The following is a 12268-nucleotide window of genomic DNA, read 5'->3' on the forward strand; positions in this document are numbered from 1 at the left end:
AAAAAACCTAGAACTCTTCTGCAGACAGAAGCTACATAGACAACAGAAACATTAGCACCCGAAAGAGCGAAGGGTGGGAGCTTAGCACTTAGCACTTCAAGAAGGGACAATTAGTACCGATGTAGATGAGCTCAACAAGAATGTAAATAAGGAGCTTTCTGACCTGCTAACTTCTAAAAGAAAATAAACCAAGGTAAAATAATTGTGGTAGTAGATCAGTGACCTCCTACTCAAATGGCCCCCACCCCAAAGAAGGTGGATCCGCTGCCCGGGATCATGCTGATATAGATTAAAACCAGCCCAGTGGGCATGTATTAGCTTGACATGTTTAGAGTGGACAATGAGGAAGGACTAATCGTTAGCTAGCAGATGTTTTAAAATAACAGAAACTAAATAACAAAGACTGGTAATGTATGCAAAGATAAACAAGAACTTCAGGTAACTGCCCAAGAAGATGAAAAGTACATCTTGTAGAGGTGCCAAAGGGAGGAGATTCTCTATGTTTGAAAACCCTATGTATATGCATGACTTTGTATAATAAATATTGGATGGCTTGTTGAAACAGTGTGCAAGTTAGGAGGACCGATCTCCCTTGCACCCGGCACCACAATAAACATAGCTGCCTTGTAACTCCCCTTGAGTTGTAGAGTTCGATTCCACACATCACTGGGTACAACTCTGATGTTTTTAAGGAGTCATCAGTAATAACTCCAAGATGCCTGTTTCTGAGTGTGAACAGGCAGCTCGTAGCATATTGTCTCTACAAAATTAGGTCCGTGTTTTGCCAGAGCACCTAGTTTTAATGAAACTATACTCATTTTTACTGTCCAATTTATCACTTCATCACTCAGCATTGCAAAATTCTCCCATAATCCCTCAACTACTCTGGGTACAGTGATTTCATAAAAAGTTTCATAATCCAATTCACATCCTTTCCAGTATCTCTTACAGCTCAATTACCTGCTCAACTAATTGGCAATCTCCCACAAGTGTGAAAAATAACAATTTATTGCTTCTCCTTGGCCATGGTATCTAGGCTGGAGAATGAGCTGCTGAGGACAGCTTGGGGAAAGCAGAGAACACACAAGACCCTGTGACCCTCTTGGCAGTGTGGGCAATGAGCCACCACATAAAATATGAGCTAGCTGGATGTGGGCTTTTCTCACCTGCTGGGCTGTGATTGCAAAAGCCAGATCAGGGATGCAACAGCTACAGATTTACTAGTAGAATAGTCCAGACTTTGTTCTTGTGCCACATAAACTCATTATACACTCTGAACAGGAATCTCCTGCAGTAGTCCAGATTTATAAATATGCCAGACTTGTTGCATATTTATGCTTCTTACTGTAAGACTTGGAGAAAATAAAGGAAATAGATAGGTTAATTCAGAAGAAATACTACGAAATACATTCTTTTTTTGTGTGCTGTATTTGAAGCAGTGATTTATGAATAGGAACAATGGCAGCCTAGCACTTCAATAACTCAGTCAACAGAAACCACATCAAAATAGTGTAAGGACTATCAAAATGAAGACAGCTCGAAAATCAGTGCTCACAGGTGTTTGTGCTCCTCCCCATGACTCTGGGAGCTGGTGCCCAGAACACCCGGTACATATAGGGATGGAGGAAGAGAGCAGTGCTCTACCGTCACTATTGATGGGGAACAAGGTACGTGCAGCAGGTTTAACCTTCCCCTTACTGAGGCTTCCCCACAGCTCAAGCTCAGAAATGTCAGCAATTCTCCTACAAGAAGATATATCATCAGCCTTTGCACATCTAACCAAGAGGCCTAAAGAAGGTGTGGGGCTCCAGGCTGGGCTATGCCTGTGCTAGTACCATGTACCCAAGGAGTGGACATCACCCACTACCCGCCCCCTCATCCAAGCAGTGAGGGTCAGCAAAATGAACCTCACTCCTCTCCCAGATGCCTGCAAACACAAAAAGGTTTGTCCCCTCTTTCTACCACCTACTTTAGGTAGATGGTCCAGCAGCATCAGTAGCTCTTTGGAGAGGACCTGGAGACCACCAGCTCACTTCCTTAGCACACAGAAAGAGAAGAAATGCAGCCTGCAGAGCTCCAACAAGAACCTTCTTTACCTCCAGCTCACTATCAGCACCGTGACATCAAAGCTGCAAATTTTCCTGCTCTACATAGGCAGACGTCTGGATTTAGCAGCCCCCCTCAGTCTGCCAGCCAGGATTTTCCAGCACCCTTCTCCCTGAAAACCACACTGATCGCCTGTGCTTCATACATGACCTCCCCCCTGAGAGACTGCAGGGTCAGAGGATACCTCCACGAGGTCCAAAAGTTTACAAAGCATTCACTAAAGTTCACGGGTGCTTCAGGATGCCCAGGTGGAAGGGGACATTCAAATAGAGCCCTAAGAGTCCAGGCTGCTACCTTGTGCCCCAGAAGGGGTGCAGCGCCACTGGATCCAGAGCCAAAGCGACTTTTACACCAACAGGCTTAAGCCAGGAGGACATATGCACCCTTGCGTGTGTACCAGGAAAGCAGCTAGGCATGCCCAGAGGGGTGTTTGCCCACCCGCAGAGAAAATCTTCCCCCTTTGTGGACCAGAGTTCTGTTTGGCACTGCTCGATGCTGAGACAGACATAACCCATGCAGTGAGAGAGGGCAGTGCGTTTGCTGACAAGCCGTTGCTATTCCTGGCTATCCCCAGGCAGCCCTTTTTCCTCTGTGATGACGACAGTCTCTGAAGTCCCAGCAGTGAGGGACTGGGGCGACTGGGGCCCTTCAGACCTATAACTACCTCCATGCAGGTCCTTTTGGCACGTTGAGGAGTTGCTTGGCTGTGTGAGAGAGAAGCAGTATTTGAAGGTGATGTAGGTAGAGCCAGGGTGGCATCCAAATCGTCCAGGTGAGCTGGGTGGGGGTTCTTGTCATTCAGTCTGGTGGTGTGCCACTATTTTTATGCGCAGTGCCAGTATTTTGATGCGTAGTGCCAAGCTCTGAGCCAGGGTCAACTTTTAGCCACATGGAGGTGGAAGATGAAACAATCTACCGGGAGAAGCTGCTGTGCAGCTATGCCAGTACACCTAGGTGGACTTCGCCTCCTGTTGAGTTAAGGAGCTCCTTTTTTACTTCCAGCTATCCCACATTAAGTGAGTGTTGTGGTGGAGACCTGCCAGGCAGACACCTGCACCCTCGGTTTGCTTCCTTGCATAGGTCAAGTACAGCAGTGCTAATTATTTGCCTGCAAGCTGTTCCTTGGTTAAAGCAGCTTCAGGCAAGCTGTAGGCACACAGGTGTAACATCCACCGACCCAGTCACCTGTGAAGACCTGCAGTTGCCTGGCCATGGCCCTAGGCCTGGCCTTCTTGCTTGCACAAGCCTCAAGAGGATGCCAGACGCCACAAGGAAGGTAAAGCTTTGTTCTTCTCCCTTCTGGAAAGGGCAAAAGTCAGGAGCCCCGGTGAGATACAGGCTTGGCGCTAGGAGAATGCTCGGGAACAGGCGATGTGGGGAAAGTACGGAGCTTTTGCAATGGGAGATGAGGTCGTGCATGTATCTACCAGAGGTTCCTTTTGATCTTCTACTGGGGAGGGGGTATGGGCTGGGTGATTACTCTAGCTCTCTTCAAACCCCACGTTCCAGCTAACTTTCTTTTGTGCAGGCTGTACGCTGGTCAGGAGTGCTGACTGGCACAGCCAGGGCAGCATGTGGTGGCCAGAGCAGACGGCTGTATGTTTTTTGCCGGCTCAGACTGCCTGGCTGGTAGACTGACAACGTCTCAAAGGTTAAGCGTTTCAAATCCGGTACCTTTAATGGTTATTGCTTAGCAGCAGAGAGGCAGAGCTCACCCGCGCAGGTGAGGAAAGAGTTACAATCTCAGCTTCAAGTCCCAGGATCTACTCAGTCCTTTCAAAGGCAGGGGAGCTTTGCCAGTATGCTAGCAACTGGAGATTTCCACTCCTTTTGCACTTTGTTCAATACCAAGCATCTTGTTCTCTGAGGGCATTTTAAGCTGTCCCACCGTTCAGGAAAGAAATACAGTCAGCAACTCATCTAACGGGGTACAGCAAGCTAGGTCAAGGTGCCCAGCGTCCCCCATTTCTAGAAAACCTTCTGGATTTTGACTACTGCAGTGAGCAAACTGGTCACTTTACAAGTGACTGAACTACTGAATTGCACAACAGAAAACCCTGTCAGCTTTTCAAGCCACAGCAAAAGCACAAAGGAAAAGCTCAGAAGTGTGTCAACTGGCCTGAAAGCGCCGCTGCCCCTGAGCAGCAACAAGTCTGCAAGTGCTGCTCCCATCCCTGCTGTTGCGTGTACAACTGCAAAGCAGCCAAATCGGCAGCAGTATCTTCCTAACACGGCACTCGTATGCAGGCTGCACCTGCAGCCGTTCTTGGGAGCTGGTGGTAGGAGAGGTCCATGCAAGGCTGGCTTGGAGCGGAGGAGATAAAGGAGAAGCTGCTCCAGGTGTGATGCTCTGTACCCGGCTGGCACCTGGCACTGGACACCTGGCACCGTCTGTCAGTGTGTGTGTGTATGAGAGTGTGTGTGTGTCTGCACGTGTGTGTGTTGGGGGTCTGGAGGCACCTCTGGCTGCTAGCTTACTGGCACCGTGGCTGCAGGGCACGTCAAGAGGAGGACGCACAGAATGTAGAGGAGGTCAGGTGTAACGTGGGTGAAACTGAAGCGCAGCAGGGACAGCTCCTTTGCATGAGCCCAATTACAATTAACTTTGTCTTGGCAGCATTTCCCAATATTGCCGTTGCACTGTTTGTACTCACATTGCAAACAGCAATGGCTAGAAACAGAGCAAAAGGCCTCTTGGTTTGTGTCATGTGGAGGGCTCAAAGCGCTTTGGAGGAGAGAGGAAACTCTTCAGGGGTCAAGGAAGTCAAATGAAAGCCAAGGAGATGCAGTCTGGTCCTTGGGTATGTTGGGGAAAAGAGGGGGCACAAGTGAGTGAGGAACTTGCATCTAACTCCCTTGCTGCCAGCAGGCTGATTTAACCCTTCTGTGCCTCCGTTTTCCCTACAGGATGGGGACAATTCACAGCACTCCTTGCCTTTGGCAGGGGCTTGTGGATAAGGAGGTACACACACCCTGGGAGAGTTAGCGCCGGAAGGGAGCGGCACTACAGCCTCAGGACAGTTTTTGCCATGACACTGGTTTTCCTTCCTGATGCAGGAGACAGGGACCCCATACGCAGGATGCCTGTTGAGAGAGGGACTCCAGCAAGGTGGTTTGTATTTGGGCTCCAGCAGGAACAGCCCCCAGAGCTGACAACTAATAAAAGAAAAAAATTAACTATCCCAGCTGAAACCAGGAGAAATGTTTTACGTTGGGATGAAGTCTAAAGACCATCTAGTTCCAACCCCATCCATGGGCAGGGCCCCCTCCCCCCAGCCCAGGCTGCTCCCAGCCCTGTCCAACCAGGACAGGGACAATTCACAGCACTCCTTGCCTTTGGCAGGGGCTTGCAGCAAATGTGTTACACACACCGTAGGATGGTTGCTCTGGAAGGGACAAGCACTACAGCAGCTCTTTGTCATGACACCGAATGGCCTTTTTAACCCAACAGAGTATTCTGGATCTTTCCCCTGCTCCCATCTTAGATTTTTGAACTGATGGCAACTAAATGTTGCTTTGAGCTTGTGACTCCCAAACTATGGAGGGGACGGGTGGAGACAACAGCCAGAGGCCAGCCCGGGGTGGGAGGAGAGGTAAGGGAACTCCCCAAGGTCCAGGCTAAGACCATGTGAGTTTGCGTCTTCCCAGTGATGGCACTGAGTGTACCTGCATAAGAGGCACGAGGATATGAATCCTATCGTACAATGGTTTCATAGAATACCTCGAGTTGGAAGGGGCCCATAAGGGTCATGGAGTCCAGGTCTGTGTGCCTGAGAAGACAGTCGGGGCTATTCTGGCTGTGGCTGGGGTCCACAGCAGTGCTTGTTCCAGCTCATTGCTCTCCCTGCCCATGCCAGCTGTTGCTGTGTCTTCCCTTCCAGCTCTGCAGCAGTGCCTCATGTCCTCCTCCAATCACTCCAGTCCCTCATCCTTCATCCTGACAGGCATCCCTGGGCTGGAGGATGCTCAGTTCTGGATTGCCTTCCCATTCTGCACCATGTACCTCACGGCAGTGCTGGGGAACATCACGCTCCTCCTGGTGATCAGGATGGACCCAAGCCTGCACACACCCATGTTTTACTTCCTCTCCATGCTGGCTGCCCTTGACCTTGTGCTCACCACTTCCACCATGCCCAAGCTCCTGAGCATCTTCTGGTTCCACTCCCATGAGATCAGCTTTGAGGGCTGTGTGGCCCAGATGTTCTTCATCCACACCTTCTCCATAACGGAGTCAGGGGTGCTGCTCACCATGGCCTTTGACCGATACCTGGCCATCTGCAAGCCCCTGCACTACTCTGCCATCCTGACTGGTCCCACCATTACCAAGCTGGGCCTGGCTGCTGTAGTGCGTGGCGTCACCACCATCTTGCCCGTAACCTGCATGGTGACCAGCCTGTCCTACTGTGGCCCCCACGTCATCCACCACTCCTACTGTGAGCACATGTCAGTGGTGAAGTTGGCCTGTGGGGACACGCGGCGCAACAGCATCTATGGGATCACGGTAGCCACCGTTGTGGTGGGCTCAGACTCCAGCTTCATCGCTGTCTCCTACGTGCTGATTCTGAGGGAAGTCATAGGCCTCTCCTCTAGAGAGGCTCGTCTGAAGTCCTTTGGCACCTGTGGCTCCCACATCGGCGTCATCCTGCTCTTCTACACACCCGCCCTTTTCTCCTTCTACACTCAGCGCTGGGGCCAGAGCATCCCCCCGCAGCTCCACATCCTGATGGCTGACCTCTACCTGCTGGTGCCTCCCATGCTCAACCCGCTCATCTACGGCGTGAGGACCAAGCAGATCCGGGACCGTGTGTTCAGCCTGCGCTGGCAGAAATAGATCCAGCCCAGGTCCTGACCCCAGCCCATCACTAATGCCAGGTGGCAAGGGCTACGGTTTGGAACAGGGAACAACGGCAGCATCTTTGGGGAGCAAAGAAAAAACTTAAAAAGCTGTCTGCTGGAGAAGCAGGACCATGCTGTCATCATCTTGCCCAAACCCTGAAAGCTGGAGGCAGCATGGAGAGTTTGACTGGTGAGACATTATAACTTTAGAAAGTGAATTCTACATTCCTGTTCAGAATGGGAAGGTAAACCGTGTCTAACTCTATCTGTGTCCTTGGTCCTCCTCAGATCTGCACCACCTCCTGCCTCCCCTCTTCATCTCAGCTCTCGATAAAAGCCTGTTACCGCTTTGGAAATGAAAGTCTGTTCATGGACTCATGCTCCCCACGTACCTTTTCCAGCCAGTCTGTAACTCGCCACCTCTCCACTTCCTAGTTTTTAGCAGCTGCCTGATCTTGGTGCCTGGCTATGCGGGGGGGGGTGGGGGGTTGCATATGCACACTTAGACACACGCACCCCTCCAGATGCTGGCCCAAGCAGATTTTGACTCTTGTCTTGAAAGCTTACTGAAGCATTTGCAGCAATCCCCAAAAGCCAGCTCACCTGAGAACAGGGTCTACAAGTCACACTGAAACCCCGCAGTGTCGCGTTGGGTTTTGTTCCCTTCTTATTAGACACACCAAACCGGCATCAGCCGTGATGTGCATTCTACAAAACGTTTCCCAATATTTTGAGGAGTGTCCCTACCTCTCTGTGTTGCGTGTCTTCCCTAAGCGTATAGGCCCCTGCAATGGCATCCTGAGGTGAGGAGCAGAGTGTGGGTTAGAGTAGGGGGGCAGAGAACAGGCACTAAACTCCTCTTGTTCTCCTCAGAAAATCTGTGCGTCACTTTATCCACGGTGAAGCCTCATCTCCTAACAGCACAAAGTGACTGACCATCCCAGCTCTCCTTGTGCCTTCACCCCACAGAAATCCGGGCACAGAGGCCTGGTCCCTGAGCAAAGTCTGAGGTCCTACATGTATCCTGCACGGAGCCGGAGAGGAAAGGGGAGCGTTACAAAGACCTGTGTTGAACCCCAAAGACAAGCTGGTGGCTACAAGCTCAATTCTTTCAGTGCCTCCTGACACTGCTGCCTCTGGGTGCCTTCTGGTCTGCTTACAGTCATATCCCCCCACCGTCACCCTCCTCGGCAGCTGTACAATCTACATGATGCCCAACACCTAAAGTGCAGCGCTGATCCTCCCGCCTGACTCAGACACCAGACTCTGCGAGTACCTGAGGCTGGGGGTGGCCAAGATCTGGGGAGGGGACACAGCCGGGACAGAGGACCCAAACTGGCCAAAGGCATATTCCAACGCCATACGAGGTCTGCTCAGCAGTACAAGCTGGGAGGAAGGAGGAGGAGGTGGGGGCATTTCTCACTGCACTGTTTGTCTTGCACAGGAACGGCTACGCGTCCTGAAGCCCTGCTTCCTGGGAAGTGGCTGGACATCGCCTGCTGATGGGAAGCAGAGAATCAGTCTTTGGTTTTCCTTTGCCGCCACGCACAGACTTTGCTTTGGCTTTATTAAACCACCTGTATCTTGACCCACGAGCTGTTTGTGCTTTTGTTCCATCTTGTTTTCTCCCCCCGCTGTGCCGCTGAGGAGGGGAGTGATAGAGCGGCTTGGTGGGCACCTGACATCCAGCCAAGGTGAACGCACCACAGTGGTGCTGATAACGCAGCGATGGTTTATTTACTGCTGAGCAGTGCCTGCACAGCCTCAAGGCCTTTTCTGCTCCTCCTGTTGCCGCAGCAGTGAGTCGCCTTGGGGTGCACAAGGAGGTGGGAGGGGACCCAGCGGGGACAGCTGACCCCAGCTGACCAAAGGGATGTTACAGACCACGCAACATCATGGTCAGCAATACCAGTGGTGAGGGCTGGGGATGGGGGAGGTTTGCCAGGGCTGCCGTTGCTCAGGGACTGGCTGGGCATCATTCCGCTGGTGCTCAGCAACTGGTGCTTTCTGGATCACTTGTCTTCCTGGCTTTTGTTTTCCTTTGCTGTTGGTGGTTCTGAGGTTTCTTTCATTTTTACTATGAAACTATCTTTACCTCAGCCCATGAGTATTTGCGCTTCTCCTCTTCTGATTTCTGCCCCATCCCACTGTGGGGAGCAGCGAGTGAGTGGCTGTGTGCTGCTCAGCTGCCTACCGGCTCTAGACCACGACAAGCATGGATGCCATCCTCCTGCAGGGCCTGCAGCAGGGACCTGTCTGTCATGTGCCGAGGTTTCTGGGATGTGTGATTAAAGGTTCGCCACCATGAACCCAAAGCAGCAGAGGGACATGGCAGGCGGGGGGACCCCAATATCCCACTCCGAGCCAACAGAGCCCCCAGCCTGGCTGCTCCCCAGGCTGTCCCAGGAGGATGCTCAGCCCATGGCCACATGTGAGACCTCCAAGGTGGCCAATGGCAGAGGGTCTCCCTCCTTGCCAACTCACATGGCGTACTGCCTACAGGGTGTTGGGGACAATCGATATGGGATGCCAGGTAGAGGCATTTGGGGACTGTGTGGCACTTGCTATGGCATGTTTAGGGGAGGAACCAAAGGCTGGCAATGGGAGGGATGAGTGTGGACTGGGTGCAATCAAGTGTGGGAAAGCCAAGGGATAAGGGGATGAAAGCGTCCAGTGCCACGTAAACAGGCGGTTGGTCAATATGCTGTCTGTCTGTGCTTGGTGCCCCATCCCTGCTAGTGGTCAAAGCCAGGCTGGACGGGGTTGTGAGCAACACGTCCTGGTGGGAGGTTTCCCTGTCCCTGGCACGTAGGGCGGAATGAGATGTTTTCAACTGTGTCTTTCAACTCAAATGTTTCTGTCATTCTATGCATGTATGACATGTACTCTCATGTTCACTGAAATTGCCCCTCTGCTTGGGAGCCTCCAGTACCAGTTCACAATAATGCCTGCAGAAATATCCTTATCTCATTTTGATGGTAGACTTTGTGTTTCCTGATGATAAGCTGTAAAGCCTCAAAACGGCTCCTGTGTGTGCAGTTTCCAGATAAAACCTGACATTGCTGAGAGACCTGGATTGTCTGGGTCATTCCCAGGTAGGTCACAGCTTCCAGAAGAAGAGGGCTCTCACAAACAGGGAAGTCTCAGAATGGTTGGGTGCTGCAGCCCCCAGACAGAGCCTGTCAATCCTGGCTGAACATAGCTGGCTGGCTCAGTCAGGGTTCAAAAAAGTCCGGGATGCAGCTCGTCTAATATCAGCAAGAGCTCGCTTGGCTCAGGACACTCAGACCTATTCCATGCTGTCCTTCAGGCCTCCAAGACATGCTAGATTTATCTATTCAGGTACTTTTGCTCATTACAACAAGAAGACACAGGATTGGGAAGTATCCCCAAGGAGACGCAGTGTTTATTTCCACCACCACAAGCTGTGGACACTTAGATCCAGTGAGAAACACCATTGTGCATCTCCCTGCTTCGGTTTCCCCACCCAGCTTGTGTGAACTGTTGAATGGACAGAATGCTTTGAAGAGCTTATCTTTGAATATGCTCAGTTTCCATCATCACCCAGAAACCCAGAAAAGCTTGTCCGTTCTCAGTGAGGGTCAACCTTTTGTACAAGAGAAGCCCAGAGAGGAGAGCCTCTGTGGCTATAGCACCTGCAGTGTGTGACAGTGTCCTGTTGCCAGTCCTGAGGACTAAAGAAGACAACACAGAAGAAATTTCCCCATTTGGAAAAGAATCTGTATATTGACACAAATATACCTGGAGCCCTGAAATGCTGCTTTAAATTATCACAGGTATGTTCATGGCATCGGGAACATCCCAAAACTCAAAGGTTGTTGCTTACTTCTCTGAATCATCTGGAAAGCAGGAAGCGAAATAGGACCTGACCTTTGCTCATGCTCCCAGTCCCAAATAACTCTCATCAGAGTAGGGTGTCATGTGGTCATTAAAGTCAATGAGTCCTTCCTCTTTCTCTCATTGCTTCTATTCACCGTGTGCATTCAATGGGAATGAAATTGGTGCTGTCTTTGCATAGATGAACACAATTGGAAAACTACTAACTACTGTGTCAGGCATGAACCTTCCTGAAAAAAAGCATTTTGAGCACTGCCTGCCGGATCTGCTTGGTCCTCATGCTGTAAATGATGGGGTTCAGCATGGTGGGGAGGGTCAGGTAAAAATCAGCCAGCAGAACCTGTACATGCACAGATATGCTGCTGCCAAACTGCTGTGCATATATGGAGACTATCCCAGGGATGTAATACAGCAGCATCACAGAGATATGACACCCACAGGTGCGGAAGGCCTTCCAGCAGGATTTCTTCTGCAGGGCAGTTTTAAAGATCATCCCATAGGACACAGCAATGAAAGCCATGTCCATCCCTACTATAAGAGAGGACCCAACCACACTGTAAAGCCTGCTGGGCCTGGGGTCTGCACATGCCAGCTTTGCCATGGCCATGTGCTCACAGTACAAATGGGGAACCACATGGGAACGGCAATAGGGGAGATTTGTCACTAACCCTGTTAAGGGGACCATGAAAAGGAGAGCTCTCACTACAATGGCCAGGCCTATTTGGGCAATTGTTTGGTGATTCAAGATGGCTTGGTACCTGAGGGGGTGACAAATTGCAACATAACGGTCAACAGCCATGGCCAGCAGCACTCCCGACTCCTCTGATGTTGTGAAGTGAACAAGGAACATCTGAACAAAACAGGCCATGTAACCAATCTCAGTAGAGTTCTGCCAGAATACACTCAGCATCTTAGGGACAATGGATGTTACCATCATCACATCAACGACTGCCAACATGCCCAGGAAGCAGTGGATGGGGTCACGCAGGGAGCTGTCCAACCCAATGACGAGCAAAACTACACCATTTCCTACCAAGGTGATGATATAGGCTGAGCAGAAAAGGATGCCCAGACAGGTGGAGAAAGCTTCCAAGCTGGGAACACCCACGAGGATGAAAGAAGAGGAGCTGCTGTTGGGGTGGTTGAAGGGATCAGAAGCCATGCAGAAGAATCTTGCTTTTGTGCTTAAAAATAGGAGCCCTGTTTTGAACCCTGAGATGTCCAGAACCAAGGGGGATGAGCTGGGCACTCTTCATCAGCGCAAAAGCCAGATCCGGAATCCACATTGTTATTATGATGTGTGAGATAGGAGTGATACAGCATAACATGGCCAGCCAGGGGGAATGGATCAGAAATGCTGAATAAATCGGGCAGTTACGGCTTGAAAGTTCCTATGAGATGAAGAAGTTCATGTTCCAAGTTGTGCCACCAGGGACAACCAAGGGACTTTTACAGTCTGTTGCTTGTG

The 12268-nt window shown here is 50.8% G+C and overlaps 2 protein-coding genes across 2 annotated transcripts; one reads left to right on the forward strand and one right to left on the reverse strand.

The window, feature by feature from the left end:
• The first annotated feature begins 1575 nt into the window (after positions 1-1575).
• On the forward strand, positions 1576-7168 carry LOC101924423 (olfactory receptor 52K2-like). The gene is made up of 2 exons (XM_055803182.1): positions 1576-1587; positions 5999-7168. The coding sequence occupies exons 1-2, from the start codon at positions 1576-1578 to the stop codon at positions 6935-6937; spliced, it is 951 nt and encodes a 316-aa protein (XP_055659157.1). The 3' UTR covers positions 6938-7168.
• Positions 7169-11014: 3846 nt separating this feature from the next.
• On the reverse strand, positions 11015-11962 carry LOC106112979 (olfactory receptor 52I2-like). The gene has a single exon (XM_013305162.2). It carries the CDS (start codon positions 11960-11962, stop codon positions 11015-11017), a length of 948 nt encoding a protein of 315 aa, XP_013160616.1.
• Positions 11963-12268: the final 306 nt, after the last annotated feature.

The sequence above is a fragment of the Falco peregrinus genome, chromosome 4, assembly GCF_023634155.1.
Source record: "Falco peregrinus isolate bFalPer1 chromosome 4, bFalPer1.pri, whole genome shotgun sequence".
Lineage (NCBI taxonomy): Eukaryota > Metazoa > Chordata > Aves > Falconiformes > Falconidae > Falco > Falco peregrinus.